At 39.5% G+C, this 15871-nt stretch overlaps 2 protein-coding genes and 1 non-coding gene across 4 annotated transcripts; 1 reads left to right on the forward strand and 2 right to left on the reverse strand.

The window, feature by feature from the left end:
- Positions 1-86: 86 nt before the first annotated feature.
- Positions 87-7867, reverse strand: LOC130138279 (protein disulfide-isomerase 5-3-like). Of its 2 annotated transcripts, XM_056311893.1 has the most exons (15): positions 7611-7867; positions 6309-6399; positions 5763-5857; positions 5155-5212; positions 4647-4831; positions 4481-4538; positions 3952-3992; positions 3770-3844; positions 1900-1956; positions 1578-1644; positions 1306-1446; positions 908-1129; positions 641-793; positions 463-540; positions 87-386 (listed from the first exon to the last, which is right to left on the reverse strand). In XM_056311893.1, exons 1-15 carry the CDS (start codon positions 7649-7651, stop codon positions 309-311), a joined length of 1440 nt encoding a protein of 479 aa, XP_056167868.1. In that variant the 5' UTR covers positions 7652-7867; the 3' UTR covers positions 87-308. The 2 variants fall into 2 exon arrangements, with proteins under 2 accessions (XP_056167868.1, XP_056167869.1); XM_056311894.1 differs by lacking the exons at positions 6309-6399; positions 7611-7867 and having other exon boundaries at positions 4647-4826.
- A 3262-nt stretch (positions 7868-11129) lies between these two features.
- Positions 11130-11200, forward strand: TRNAG-CCC (transfer RNA glycine (anticodon CCC)). Its single transcript has one exon. It is a non-coding gene; the product is annotated as a tRNA-Gly (tRNA).
- A 2696-nt stretch (positions 11201-13896) lies between these two features.
- Positions 13897-15172, reverse strand: LOC130138272 (vascular-related unknown protein 1-like). Its single transcript, XM_056311869.1, has 3 exons — positions 15033-15172; positions 14626-14934; positions 13897-14323 (listed from the first exon to the last, which is right to left on the reverse strand). The coding sequence occupies exons 2-3, from the start codon at positions 14932-14934 to the stop codon at positions 14180-14182; spliced, it is 453 nt and encodes a 150-aa protein (XP_056167844.1). The 5' UTR covers positions 15033-15172; the 3' UTR covers positions 13897-14179.
- Positions 15173-15871: the final 699 nt, after the last annotated feature.

The raw sequence follows: 15871 nt of genomic DNA on the forward strand, positions 1-15871 counted from the left end.
ACATACAAAAAGCGGGAGGAAGCTAAACAGTAGCAATCCTCCCATACGAAAATCACTTCTAGAACAGCGAATGGACTCCGCGCAAGTTAAAATGATCTCAAGTGTTTTCTTTTAAAAGTCACGCAAATGAGTAATCTGTGCTCTTCTTTGACACTAGTCTTTCTTCAGATTCTCCTACAATACACTAGCAACTGTAATAACCATTCGTACATGCAACAAGCGTTTTCTTTTTCAGCCAAAAAAACTCGCAGCTGAATCTGGCAAGGCAAAATTGCAAGTATCCGCTTAAACAACATTATGCACTTCAGTCAAATATTTTTGCCTAACTCCACTTTTTTCATCAATCTAACTGTGTTGTGAAGAATCGAGTCCAATATACCAGCAACCTGCGAATCACACAAATAAAGAATATTAACACCAACAGACTACAAGCATAAACAAACCATGATGTTAAGTACCCACCGTGAAAATGCCTCCAATAATTGCACAAACATTTGTGATGAAATGCGAAAAGGACTTCGAGTTTTCCGTGATTAAAACCTAAATGGAGGAATAAGATGTAAACTCAATGCACAGAGAGAAAAGCGGAGAAAACTAGAAGCTGAAATCCCACAAAAGTATTTCTTATAGTTGTTTTAACCTGCATGGGAGAGAGCTCGAAATGGAATTTCACAACAGGTATGTACACACTCTGCACCAAGCTGCTGTGGGCAGTATACTCGTACTCCTCAACTAATTTGTGGGTTCCTCTAGTTATCACCTCTGTTTTGACTATTTGAAGATAATGTTCAATCTGCAAATGGAAAAGGGATAAGAAAAAGAAAAACAGGATCTCCATGTCCAGGCACCTCTAGGATTGACATTACACGGGTGATGGTATGAGTTGCAGATAACATGCTGAACTTACAGTAACATTTGCACCTATATCGTGCTGATTAATAAATGCTCGGCCATTCAGTCTATCGTGGCTTCCACCAAGATAAGGTATCAACCTCTTTGCATCGCTCATCACTCTAGGGGAAATCTTCCTACCAAATGACAGATGTGATATGACATGTGACATGTTCATTTCCGAAGTATCAAAAGAATGGGCTCCTGAACGAGCTGAGATGATAAGGCTGCCAGGGACCTGTAAGGAAAAAGATTGAAGTTGAATATAACTAAGTGTCACCTAAAGACAGGCCAACAGACCAAACATTTAAAATCAGTGAGGTATAAATGATCCAGATGCCTACACCCCAAGGAAGCAAGTCATCATACATGACTCCAATGCATCAACTCTACTAAGTGCGCTATTAGCTTTACCTTCTTTACCCGTACAAATCCTTCAATTCTGCAGCCTCCCGAAGAAGGAGCTGGTCTTTTTATTTTATCTGTTGAATTATCAGTAGAGGAAGCGTGCTTCTCAGACTCCACTGGAATTGGCGCAATTAGCTGTTCCATCATCTGTAGGATATGTAAGTTCCACATAAGATAATGATGCCTCAATATACCCATACCATTCTCAAGGCAAACTACATGCGTGAGATTATTATTAGATATAAGAATTTAAGTTCCTACAAAAAGAATGCTCGAACCTTAACCAGGCTCTCTGTGTCTCGATCTCCATAATAGGACTCGTGTTCATGGTGTCCATGGTCCTCCCTGTGATCAAAGCAAACTTGCATGTTAATGTCCAATATAGGAGACTATAAAGGGACAAGAAGAAGTGAATGCAAGCATTCATTCAGTCATGCACACCTATAGAACTTAGTGCGATAAAAATGATAGGAGAGATCTAATCACAGACATCTGCATACATGCAGAAAATGCATATTAACAGCAAAATGATAACACAACAGTAGTCATTGAATAACTTATTTGGAAGATGAATAGGAGATGAAAAAATAGCTGTGTTACCTAAGATCAGTTCCCTTACGAAAAATGCGAATGGATGGATACCCTTGTATGTGATTCCTGAGAACGCATAAGGAACACTGTTAACCATAAGGAAGAAATTGAAGGGATCCACAAACAGAAAGAACATATAACAGAGTAAGGGGCAAAAGGGAGTCAACAATAATGATATGAGGATCGTATGTTGCTAGCTGAAAAGCTAACTGCCAATAATTGCACAAGAACTATTCTCTACATATTTCAAAAACTGTCACCAGATACTAATGGACAACTTAATAACTACATGTAGTAAATATCGCCACGGTTTGCAAGATAATGCTTATATTGACAAATACTAGAGTTCCTAGCAGAACCAAAAACACAGCTGTGAGCCCCCAACAGAAGAGCTCTTCTTATAGCTCAAATATCAATATATTTGCATCACTTTGCGGACTCAACTCCAAAGAGAGGAGCTTTTACCTATATCACAAACACACAGCAAGCTAGACCTGAATGCTCATACTTAGGAGGATTCAAAAACTTGTGCAGAAAACTATATATTTCCTATTTCACAGGAACAATAGAAGAACTGTCTCATTGGCTCACAGCACTTTCATTTGTAAAACTCAGAAATGCTATGTTTGGCAAATGGTGGAGAATGGGGGGAATGAAAACTTAAATGGAAAATAATGAAAATTTTAAAACTTTTGTGAGAAGGGTGTGGACGGAATTTTCCCCATTTTTATCTAGTGGGTGTCTTCTAAACATAGCTCAAACGCATTAAACAGCAACAGAAACTGCTTTTAGTTCAGAAAATGGTTATTTCCCCCTCATGCCAGGTATTTAGGGACAGGGACAAAAAGGGACGAGTAGCCAAGGACTTCAAAGCTTGGTAAGGGACACTAAGAATACTAAGTAGAACCCTTAAAAGCATTAGGGGCTGCTTGTATCAAGAAAATTTTCTGAATTTTCATTTTCAAATGAGAGAGAGCATTTGTTTGTTACAACCTTCAAAACTGTTTTCACTAAAAACGCAATTTTTTCATTTGAAAATGTGTTTTTCACTTGAGGGCTTCAAAATTAAAAATAACTTGTTCAGAGTTTTCTTTTCTTCTGAAAACACAGTTACATTATGTGCTAGAAATCACGTCTTTTTTCTTATTCCTGTTTGTGCAGTGCAGTCTTGGCTAAATACACAGCTGGGCTTCAATCAATAGATGATTGCTAGTCGAGTGAAGGTAGGCGGAGCTTCAACCATCTGAATCAAGGATGGGAGAAGAGGAAGACCACGATGTTTCATGCTTCAGCACAAACCACAAAGCTCAAGCAGATGTCCGAAGCTCTGCCATGCAAAGTTTTCTCTTTTATTTTTTACTGGTTTTTCCCCCCTTTTTTTTATATATTGAAGCAGTGAAGTTTTACGAAGCGGTGACTTTCATGAAGCTCCACAAGTGAAGGTTTTCATTAAAAAAAAAAAAACTGAAAGATCTAAAGGTAAAAATATGAAAGTGTAGCAATTTTTGTATAGTTAACCAATTTTTTGAAAAGCCAATTTTTCAGTAAAGGTACAGAATTGTGTGGGGATTATAATATTACATTTGTTAAAATTTCAAAGTCTGGTTAAAATGTCACAAACAGACAGATCTTCATAATTTCCATTTTCCCAGTTTCAATACCAGAAAACTTTTCATGAAAATTGGAACTGTTTTCATTTTCATTAAAACTGAAAACATTCTCACAAACCAAATGGACCCTTAATATTTTCAAGCCCATTTATCTCAGTTTCCAGTGTTAAAATTGCAAGGAAAAACAATGGGATTGACATTCAACTATCAAACATAATATTCATTTTCCACACAGATGACCGTTAAATAGCTTGATATCATCAGTATACCTGCGACACAAATCTCCTTCTTCGGTGCAATCAACCTTTCCTGAAAGAATACGTCCATCGATTTCTGGATCATATCTGGAACCAATTGTCAACAACTGAGAGATTGAACTTGCATATTCTCAAACAAATTCGGTTAAATCGTAACTGTAAGCAAAAAAAATCACAAGCTGTAGCCGATGTACCTCTCTCTTATTATCTTAGCAGCCCTCTCCCACGATGGTTTCTGTGAAAGAGAAATAGAATGATAGGCTCCATCAGATTTCAATAACAGTCACAAACACGCAAGACCATTCACTATGATCTTCACAAACTCGTTATCTTGTATTAAACAATGAAACTGGCCGAGTTCTATGATTGGTCATTCGCACAAACACGGATAGCGATCGTTAAAACCCAGAGGTGAGCATCAAACGCAATATTAATTAGACCAACTGGAGAAATTTATAAATATATTCGACAGGTAGAAGATAAGAACACTTGTCACTTTTGGATCTAAATATAATAGCTCTCGTTCTAAGACATGCTACAGTTTGATGAATCAACTATAGGCACAAAATCAATGAGGTTGACAAAAGGAATTTCAATATTCATGTATGCTCTCCACCCATGTCTTGCATGATTGTACATGTGCAACAGTTACCCATGCAAGAGACAGCTGCAATTAAATTTTGTCAAGAAATTAGTTAGCAAATTTACAGATGATAAACTTACCAGGCGATTGCTCCAGGAACACCAAGGAGCATAAAAATTAACGACCAAAATTGGGTACCTGTAAAAAAGTGGGGCATAAAGAAACATAAGGAGTATATCAACACAAAAGTAAGTCTAAAAGGGTCTGAATATGACCAACTTGGTAATTCAAGCTTCAAATACTTACTGGTGTGAAACTCTCTCAAAATTATGAGAAGTTAATGGAACAGAACCTTCGGCATATTCCTCATCAGCTTCATCTCCATGCTTAATGGCATGTGAAACTGAACCAGAGTGGAACTCAGAGCCAGTAATTTTCATATTTCGATCAATAGAAAATTTACGCACTGTTTTGGTTATATTCAACCTGTTCTGCAAAAGACGATGCCATGGTCAGGCACATGGAAGAGAGCAGTGTATAGCAATATTTTTCAAGTCAAAACCCATATTTCCTATTTAAATGATTAGCATTTACCGCCTTTCTCATTTGTCATTAGATCATGTTATCTTGTTCAATAAATCCAATTTTGCAACATTCTCCTTTAAATTAAAACATGAAGTTCAACAACTTTTACATTTCTAGCTGATTCAATAAACTACTCAAGAATTAATTGCTATTAATGATCCATATCTCATTATGACATGTATTACACAGTCAGGTTGTTAAAGAACAATAGTAAGTGGAGGATACTTACTGTTCCCAACACATCACTCACATCAACCGATGCAAATTCACAGGAGAGTGAAGGAAAGCTGCAAATAGGGAAAAAAAAAGATCAAGACTTGCATGCCAATGTATGTGAGAGGTCTCTTTCATAATTTTCCTGTAAGGATACTTATTGCATCAAGTGTACATAACTCAGCTATTCCTTCAGGGACATGTTTGCATACAAGTGTAAACATTGGTCCAGGGTCGACTAAATAACCTGCCGATACACCACTCATTGTAATTATAGAAGCACCTTCGCAAAATGGCCATCGAAATTATGTTCCTTCAACACCATGCTGATTATGTGTAGGCATAAGCCAATAAAATTCTGACAGTCTTGGATACATATATGCCGGCAGCAGAGATGTGGTGCAACAGGGGAAAAAGACAGTATGTGGTCTGGCTAACTCAACATAATTGAGAACAAAAGTAAAGTGTAGGACATATTTAGTGCGACAAACACCAATGTTATGCATGACAAGCGAGTGTTTCATGCACTAGCTTAGCGTCCATATTTGCTGTGCTAACACAAGAAAGCAGCAACAGCAAGTGCATAAAAACCGGAAGAAATTTTATTAACACCATCCGACCTACCTGATATTAAAGTCAATTCGTAAAAATTCCCCGTCAGTGCTCTTATCGACTATAACGGATGTAGAGGTGCTGACAGACAAATAATTACTCAGTTCCTGCAGAATGAGCATCCCAAGAGTAAAGAGGACTGAGAGATCAGCTTATAGTGCCAAGTAATACAAGAAAGAAAAACTTAATAGAGGCAAGATTCATTGTTCATAAGAATTGGCAAAGGCAAGTCATAGGCAAAAGTATGGGCATCTTCTCCCTCCTCTATTCCCCAACCCAAAAGGCAGAGGTCCTGACAGACAAAATAATTGCACAGTTCCTGCAGAATGATGTCTAGTTGGGGACAGTTGCCGTGTGATTAGCTTGACTACTACTGCCTATTAAGAGGGAGAGACATTAACTGGATACAGATCCATTGCCAATGTGAAACACAAAGTAGAAAAGGTAAAGAAAAGAAAAGAAAAGAACAAAAAATCAAACAGAAACTGACAACTGCCAAAACCCTCTTAAAGCCATAACCAGGTCAAAGTCTATCAAAAGTAGATGCAATGTGCATACCATCCCAAATAAAAACATCATGGCAAGAGCAGCTATAATGGATAGACCCGCGCCCGAGATTGATGCCTCGGTCAAATCTCGAGGAATTTTCCTGTAGCCAAGAGTGAACAATCAGAATACTTAACCAAGAAAACACTGTGTTTAAATGAGCAAAACTGTTGTATCAAGAATATCTTTTTGTCTCAGATCACCAAACAAAACCCCACTCCAAGACTTTAAAAAGAAAGGGACAAGCAGAAAGGTCAGATTATTGATTAAGGACATCATTCATGCTCTCACAAGAAACATCATGTGAATCCACATGCCCATTTCCCAAGTGTTTTGACCGAGCATCAGCTGTTTATTCACGACTCATGCATTCAGCTCAAAGTCAATACATGCCTCCAGAGAGTCCGATTCTCTTCATCAATACAAACATGAGAAAAACTCATTTGAGAAACAATTTAAAATGATATCTCATTCTCATCTTCTCCTTAGCTGCTAAACCTTCCCCTGAAAAAACTATCTTATCCAGTACCTCCAGAAAAAATCCGTTATCACTTTCCCATCAAGGCACAGAAGTGAAGATAAAAACCTCTCTCCCACATTAGCTAGCATAGATTCATGCAGATGCAGACACGGACAAAACCTATCCGTCTTATGCAAGACAGATATTTGATGGACCATCCATCAACAAGACCCATCAGCAACACAACCACCGCGAGTGCCAATTTCGCCTCCTCCCCTAAACACCAGAGTTGTCGGATTCACTTCCCGTACGCAACTTTTTTCGGTTCCCTCTTTCACAAAAACATCGACCACGCTGCTTTTCTTGAGATACAAATTGAGAACTAAAGGCAAAGCCAAATCCTTAAAAACACTATGCACATGCATAGCGCACCCGTTAACAATGTCATAGTTCAGCTGCACCGACGAGTGACTACCTAAACTCTCCTCTCCTCTCCTAGCAATCAATTCCAGCTCGTTCTTTCACAGCGGTCAACTCAAGAAGCAAACGTTGCACGCAACACACTTAAACACAAAAAAACAAACATACGGAGAATGCACGCTGAAAACACTTTCCACGGACCGCTCGTCTCCAGGAAATGAGACGCGTATCGAATCAGCGAGCGATATCATCAAACACGCTCATAGGTTTCGTTAGACACGAAAACCGTTCCGAGCGCAGAATCACGGGCGGGACTTCCGTCCGGCACGCGCGCATCGAGCCGCCGCCGCCGCCCCGCGCGCGAGGAGGAGGAGGAAAAAAAGACGCACAATCGCGAACCGAAATCTGGAATTGCGAGCTGGATCGAATCTGACCTGTAGAAGTCCATGGACTTGATGTTCCGCGACGAAATCATGGCTCCGATGCGCGCGCCTCGAGATCGATCGGGATTGCGAGCACCACTACGAGCTCAAGATCTCAGGGACGAGGGACGAGGGACGAAGGACGAAGATTTGGAGAAGCACGAGAGATCTGGCATTCCAGTTTGACGATGGATGACGGTCCCTTTTTTTTTTTTTTTTGGCTAATCGCGTTTCGTGCGCGTTTTCATTTGCTTTGCTCTGCATCGAGTCGAGCGCAAAGCGCAAAAGAAGAGATAAAATTTGCAAAAAATTTATTATAATCCTCCTCGAAGCACTTTTGCATTTTTGAGCATGTGGTTATTATTGAATAATCGGCTCATCATAGAACTTAAACAAAACCGAAAAGAGCGCATACGAAACCCCTGAAAATAGAAAAGAAAATCTCCGATGCCACTTAATTTTTAGTAATAATGGATCACGACGTGGATTTCACCTGTGAATCTTATTACGTGCTCTTTAGAAAAGTCGAGTGAAAGAAAGGCATACTTGTCCTCCAATGTTTTGACGGTAGTCAAAATAGATCTGGACTACCGAATCGCTTGAAATGGTGCGGTGACGCTTCTTTTGGCTATACAACTGAGAGGCCCTTGGGGGTGGGGGTGTTATGGGTACACTCTAATGTGTATGATAACGATTCTGTACTCGGAAACTGATTCCACTCAGAAATGATTTTTTTTTATTCGGTGTCCGGGAACGATTTCTAAGCATTTGGTAACTGCCTAAAATTTCCATTCTTAGAATAGAAAAGAACGTAAATGTGTTTGGTAACTACACAAAATTTCTTTTTATTAATAATTTTTTAATAATATTTTTGAATTTTTTAATATTTCTTTCTCTTTTTTTCTTTTTTTTCCTTCCCTTCCTTGGCCATGGCCCGTCGCCGCCCGGGCAAGCAGCGGCCACGAGCCGGGCCGGCGAGGGCATCGCAGCCCTCGTCGCCGGCCTCGCTGCCGGCCTCGCTGCCGGCCTCGCCTGTCGCGACAGCGAGGTTGGCCTCGCCATGGTCGGGCGAGGCTTGACCTCGCTAGATCACGGCGAGGTCGAGCCTCGCCCAGCCAAGGCAAGGTCGACCCTCGCCATGGCTGGGCGAGGCCTCGCCGGCCCTGGCCGGTGGCCAGTGGCCGGCGGCAGACCAGGAAGAAGAAGAAGAGCAAACTGTGGCCGGCGGCAGACCGGGAAGAAGAAGAAGAAGAGCAAACTAAAAAGGAAGAAGAAAACTAAGAAGAATAAAAATGGAAAAATTGTTCCAGAATCAAGTAGCTACTTTTTTTTGCTTCTTGATTCTGTTTCAAAACTGATTCTTGTAACAATTTTTTGCAAATTTGTGTCCGGGCACAAAAATTTTAACAAACGGATTTATGTTTCTAAACTGATTCTGGGAATAAAAAAATAGAAATTTCACTATTTGGCAACTTGCCAAACGCCCCCTTAGTGGTTGTGCAATGAGCTCGTCGACGGTCATGGATGCTTTATAAATCGGTTTTCGCCTTTAAATTAGGGGTGAGGATAGAACTTGAAACTGAAGAACCGAACCGAACCATGGGAACTTGTCCAATTTCAAGGTATGCAAGATAGGTTCTAGGCTTCAAAATTTGGGGAACTTGTTTCGACGAGTAGATTCTAGGTTCTAGGTAGGTGAAATTCGGAATAAGTTTTTGTGTTTATCTAGGTCTATGTTTTCGTGCGATCTTGCAGTATTCCATGGCGTCCGATGATGAGTACATAATTTGGAACTACTAGTCCTTTGGGGGGGGTTATGGGTACTTAGCGTGTGCATGGTAACGATTTTGTGCCCGGGAACTGATTTTGCTCAGAAATGATTCTTTTTGATTCTGTGTCCGGGAACGATTTCTAAGCATTTGATAGTATTTGGTAACTGTCCAAAATTTCTATTATTAGAATAGAAAAGAACAGAAATGCGTGTGGTAACTACACAAAATTTCTTTTTATTAATAATATTTTTGAAATTTTTAATATTTCTTTCTCTTTTTTTCTTTTTTTTCCTTCCCTTCCTTGGCCATTGCCGGTCGTCGGCGCCGGCGACTGGCCATAGGCCAGGGCCGGCCAGGGTGTTGCGGCCCTCGTCGCGGCCCTCGCTACCGGCCTCGCCTGTCGCGTCCCTCGCTACCGGCCTCGCCTGTCGCGGCGGCGAGGTTGGCCCCGCCATGGTCGGGCGAGGGTCGACCTCGCCGTGATCTGGCGAGGTTGAGCCTTACCCGGCCAAGGCGAGGTCGGCCTCGCTAGATCTGGGTGAGGTCGACCCTCGCCATGGCTGGACGAGGTCTCGCCGGCCCTGGCCGGCGGCAGACCGAGAAGAAGAAGAAGAGCAAACTAAAAAGGAAGAAGAAAACTAAGAAGAATCAGAAATGGAAAAATTGTTCCAGAATCAAGGAGCTACTTTTTTTTGCTTCTTGATTTTGTTCCAAAACTGATTCTAGTAACAATTTTTTGCAAATTTGGGTCCGGACATAAAATTTTTAATAAACGGATTTCTATTCCCAAATTGATTCTGGGAACAAAAGAACATAAATTTTCACTATTTGGCAACTTGCCAAACGCCCCCTTAGTGGCTGTGCAATGAGCTCGTCGACGGTCATGGATGCCTTATAAATCGGTTTTCGTCTTTAAATTAGGGGTGGGGATAGAACTTGGAACTGAAGAATCGAACCGGTGGGAACTTGTCCAATTTCAAGGTATGCAGGATAGGTTCTTGGCTTCAAAATTTGGGGAACTTGTTTTGACAAGTAGATTCTAGGTTCTAGATAAGTGGAATTCGGAATAAGTTTTTATGTTTTTCTAGGTCTATGTTTTCGTGCGATCTTGCAGTATTCCATGGCGTCCGATGATGAGTATATAATTTGAAACTAACAGTTTGAGTTTTCATTTTATTACTGAGACTTTTACTTTATTAATGTTTCATATTCTTCGTATATCTAACCATAAGTTATGATCAGTGGATTGCAGCACTAAGTGGTGGTAATTATAATTAATGATTCGATATAATCGTTCAATTAATAATACAGGTTGAACATGCGCATATCTTGGAACCAACCTTGAAACCTGTGACATAGTAAGTTCCAGGTTCCAAAAAATTGAGGAAATTGTTCCAATAAATAGGTTTAAGGTTCAGGTATGAAATCTGGAACCGCTCACCTCTACTATAATTTACAATTGGTGGTGGCATCAATGAGGCTCAGATGACTTTGCAAGGGCCTAATGACAATCTCATTATTGTTTTCGTACAAACCCGTGAGAGGAGCAAGACTCAATATTAATGTTATTGTGTCTTATATTAGGTGAAGGAACTTATTCTTCTTTTTCTTAAGGAAATTACGGAGTGCCAAAAGCGCCATATAAGCAGTCGTCCCCTTCAAATTCAGAATAAAAACTCGTACTTAAAGTAGAGAAAAATTAAGGTTGACATATCTCTAATAAATCAATTAAAAAAAAGTTTGACACTCATACCAACAAGCGCATCTGGTGTAGTGGTATCATAGTACCCTCCCACGGTACTGACCGGGGTTCGATTCCCCGGATGCGCAATTCTTTTTACCATTTTATTTTATTTTATTTTAGCTAAAACCCTATTTATATTTTTTAAGGAAAAATTATTTGTCACGATCTTTTCTCGTTTCCTTGTCCAACCAGAAGAAATTTCTGCGGATATTCACCAAAAAGAATGGTAAACTCCGTTCTAAAGCCACCCATACTTTTTTTTACTCCAAAAGGAAAAAAAATATTTTGCTAATAGTTACTTTAATGGTTCATTTGCATTTTCATTGGACAAAATATGATATTTACTTTCAATTAAAGGGAAAATTGTCCAAAAAGTCATAAACCTATTGCACTTTTGCTAATTTCAAACCTAAACCTTTTAATTGTGCCAATTGAGTCTTAAATTTTTTTACGTTTTGTTAATTGAGTCCATCCATCCAATTTTGGCCAACAATCGCTGACATCGGTAATATTTACTAATATTTTTTTTGAACTTTTTTGAATTTTTTATATTCTTATCTTATTTTTTTTATTGTTAACAACCGAGGCCCTAATGACCCTCTCGGGCTGTTGGGCAAGGGCCTGCGAGCACTCTCTGGCTGCAGGTAAGGGTTGCAAAGCCCTCACCGGTAGCTGGCAAGCCCTCGCCCAGCTGTGAGCGAGGGGTGGTGACCCTTGCCTAGTGATCGACAAGGGTTGTGAGCCCTTGCGTAGTGGCCAATGATGGCTGACAAGGGGTCGGCTCTCGCTTGTGATCGACGAGAGTCAGTTGGTGACTCTTGCTGGATTTGGTAAAAAAAAAAAAGAGAATAAAAGAAAGAAAAAGAAAAAGTAATAAAAAATTATCAACGTCAATGCTGATTGTACTATGCGGCACTACTTATGTCCACACTAGCAATTTTTAGTTAAAATTGTCCGGATTTATTCAATTTGTAAAATGTGAAAAGGTTTAAGGATCAATTAACAAAATTGAAAGGTTTATGACTGAATTGGCCAACGTGCAATAGGTTTATGACTTTTTGGATAATTTTTCCCTCAATCAAGTGATGCATCATGTAGTAAATCCTACAAATTTCTATTTTTTTAAAAAAAATATTACGAAAGTAGTAGAGTTTTATTATTCTATGCCCAAAAGTGTATCTTTTGTGTGCTAATAAATTTCAATAAGTATTGATAATTGTAAAAAAAAACTATTCTAATAGTAATTTGTGATGAAATTTTTTCCAAGTATCTTGTTGGTAACTTATTGTTATTAATTTCATTAAATTACTAACCTTTTATGGTTTAGAGTTAGCAAATTTTTGTACTAATTGATGGAGAAAAGTTGGCGAGTCATTGTAATTTATGTTGGTAAACTCCAATAAGAGTTTGCAGATATCAGAGGTTACTAACCAAGATAAATAAAAATTGGTAACTTAATAGAATTGGTTTATCGGCTCTCATTTGAGTTATTTATTGACATTTATTTGAATTTCTTACATGACAATTTTCTTATCCTTAAAAAATTTTATTTGCATGTTTTATGATACAACTTAATTTTACCAAATTTTTAATATTTTCGACCAAAAAACTCCCAACTTTAGATCTAGTTCTAATTTTGCCTAAAATATTTTTTGTCTACAAAAATCTCAAATTTTCACTATAGTCTCAAATCTAATTCATGTCCAAAATCGCCACCATTTTCTTCAATATTATCAACATTAAGGTCATTTGGAGGTTTATTATTAAAATTCGCGTTTTCACTAACACTCTCACGTTAAAAAATGATCACTTAAGTGCTTCCAGAGATCAATTCCGGTAAAAATTATTACATAACTTTTATAATAAAATGTTTAATCTGATATGGCATTTTTATATTAAAAACGAGTCCAACGTGACTTTGAGGTGGCAAGTTTGTGCCTAAACTACGTTGCACAAAGCCCATCTCAAAATAGACAGATTTGTGAAGCTTTGTTCAACGCTTGCGTTTTGTTCTTAATCCTAGATAAAACGAGTCAAAAGGTTTTGAATCCTACCTTACCGGAAAACAATCTAAGTCGTCATTGAAGGTTGCGATGGTAGGAGGAAGTGCTCAAAGCTTCTTCCGATTAAGATCGACTTTAATGACGATGCTTGAACCAGGGAGATTGAAGCTTTTCAAGCTTACACGGCCGGAAAACAAAGAGAAACAAAGCATTCGCTGTGCTTCTCAAACGCAGCAGCGACAGTGGGCACTGAAGAGTAGTGACAGGCAGCGACGGGCAATGACTCAGAAGATCGAAGTCTAAGTCCAACAGCAATATTCGATCGAGGTTTGGATCGCTCAAAGCTCTTGTTACCGCAAAGGAGACGGGGCACTCTGATGTTATGCAAGAATCGCTTGAAGGTGATGCTGGGTTTTCTCAGGCGACTGCCTAGAGAAAAATCCGAAGCTTCATGTTTTAGCCGTGTTCTTTTCTCTCTAAAATCTTTGCACTGCTCTCCCTGAGAAAACCCAATGCCCCCTTCTCAATGACGTCCACCAAATCCGAAGCTTCGTTGAAATGAATTTTAGCTGCTCGTTGGGCTTCTGCTCTTTGTTGCAAGATTCAACTGTTAATTTTGGGGGAAAACCAAATTAGTATTTCGAATTCGGGAAAATGCAACTTTTGGCACTTCTAGTGTCTATGCCGAAATTTACACTTGTCAACTTTTTCGGAAATCTACTATCATGGAATAAAAAATTCAATCCTTTTATCGGAATAGTAATTCGTCGGAGAGATGATTGCCACACGCATGCAAAACAACTTTATATACCTCGGACATTAGATAAGCATCTACACTGCACAGATGCAGATGCATACTCCTCAAGGTCCACACGTTTTCGCTCTGCTCTTCCAATGAAAAGTGCCGCGAAAACAACATAAGAAGAAGAAAATGACGCGACATCTATACCGGGACATATCATGTCGGTTTATACATAGGCAAGAGTACATGAGAGTGATGAAACTGAGAATATTTTTCAAAGACTTTCATGACTTTCTCATTCCCATCATTAACTTCTGATCCTAGAGTACTTGAGCTTCACCACCATAGGTTGATGGCGGCGCCAAGCGAGGACTGGATTCCTTCATTGCCCCGCGAACATCATCTCTTGCAATAAGAACGAGATCCTTTCTCAAATGTGCCCGATCTAAGGTGCTTTCTTTAGCCTGTAAGAGCAAGCCCGAAATGTTCTGTGCAATTTAGGCTTAAACAATATTCTGACAGTACAGTAGACATGCATGGAGGATTCTGCAGAATGAGAAGTCATGAACCTTCACATATTTTTAGTACCTACCTCGGTAGGAATATATATTGGATGTTTATTGCATACCTAGGCATGATCTGGAAAATCATTGTTTCGTCTGAGAAATTGGACTAGATGAGACGGTGTACTTTAGTTTTAATCCATTCAAATGACCTCACACAAATGCACGTCCTTGAGCAGAATATGTATACATGCAAACCTAACCTTAGGGCAGTTTAGAGAACTAGCTGTATCCTCTAAAGCGTCCTGGATGATCGAATCCCGCGATTCCTTCTTCTTGAAACTAACTCTTTTGCAAGAGATCGTCCGAGTGGCATCGGCGAACACCCTTGTGATAGAAGAAGTAGCGTCGGAGACCAGAGAGGAGCTGTTGTTTTCCGAAGAAATTAGGGAACTCTTCTTCTTATTGTCAATCAGAAAATCCCCAAGATACATAGTCCAGCTACTTTCTTCGGCACGATCGGTGGTTCTTGAATTAGACATGTCATTTCGGTCCACTTCGGTGTCTCCCATCTACAAAGAAAGAGAAGAGAAAGAGAATGATCACAGAACAGTTGGAATTGAAGTTTGCATTGGTTCATCTCATGAAAGACGAAAGACAATTAGGATACCGAGTAATTTTTATACTAAGAAGGACTGCTTCGAAAATGAAATGAATGATATGCCTCGGATACTAGGAGTGGGGACCGTATTTCTTGAAGATTTTGGTTCACATTTCAGTCCGAAACCTAATTTTGCAATCTGATGAGCATCTTCTGGGAAACTCTTTGACTAGCTGTCAAAACTCTCTCTTTTTCACCATACATTCTTATGACTTGTGCAAATCTGGCTTGCCTCATCTATATCTAATGCATTAAACTCTCTCTCTCTCTCTGATAGAATGTCCTAGTAAATGTAGCATCTGTTGATTTGGTCTGCTAAGAGTAAGAGGATGAGCTCGTACCTGACTCCGATTAATGTGACATCGACCCGCCCGCTTGGGTTAGTTAAGGCCAATGCTGCTCGGCCGAAATGATGAAGAAAAATCTTCATGTGTTAACAACAGTCCGGACTCACAAATGCGAAATGAAGAAACTTGTACTTTGACAGTTCAACCTAGTCAAGATTGAAATGATTTGGTACATGTTAATTTAACTCGTTCCTAAGGGGGGGCCCTGATGGAAAGAGAGTGCTGTTTGGGCTTCATTATGTGAGTTAGCGAAGCAACTGAAACTAACCGAAATCTGAATAGTATCGGAAATTAGATATTTTGTCGATAAGCATGTTTTCGCAATTGGAGATGTGGGCAACTCGTGAGGTCTCCTGGTGGCGAGGCGGGAGTGTTCTCTTTATGCTACAGATGAATCCAAAAGAAGGTATATATATAGTGACGGGTTTCCTTCTCAATGAGATGCTTTGTGAAGCTGTGACCACTTCACGAGTGGGCTCCAATCTAACATGGTTCAATCAT

The sequence above is a fragment of the Syzygium oleosum genome, unplaced genomic scaffold (genome assembly GCF_021117445.2).
Source record: "Syzygium oleosum isolate NSW1041296 unplaced genomic scaffold, Sole_v2.1 Sole_v2.05, whole genome shotgun sequence".
NCBI classification, from domain to species: Eukaryota; Viridiplantae; Streptophyta; class Magnoliopsida; order Myrtales; family Myrtaceae; genus Syzygium; species Syzygium oleosum.

Excerpts from the sequence above, each read along its gene's own strand:
- LOC130138279 (XM_056311893.1), bottom strand. The coding sequence starts at position 7,651 with ATGATTTCGTCGCGGAACATCAAGTCCATGGACTTCTACAG. Across the intron at positions 4,539-4,646 it reads TTTGAGAGAGTTTCACACCA|GTACCCAATTTTGGTCGTTA; the intron begins GTAAGTATTTGA and ends ACTTTTTTACAG. Across the intron at positions 1,645-1,899 it reads CGTAAGGGAACTGATCTTAG|GGAGGACCATGGACACCATG; the intron begins GTAACACAGCTA and ends CTTTGATCACAG.
- LOC130138272 (XM_056311869.1), bottom strand. The coding sequence starts at position 14,934 with ATGGGAGACACCGAAGTGGACCGAAATGACATGTCTAATTCAAGAACC. Across the intron at positions 14,324-14,625 it reads GTTCTCTAAACTGCCCTAAG|GCTAAAGAAAGCACCTTAGA; the intron begins GTTAGGTTTGCA and ends TTGCTCTTACAG.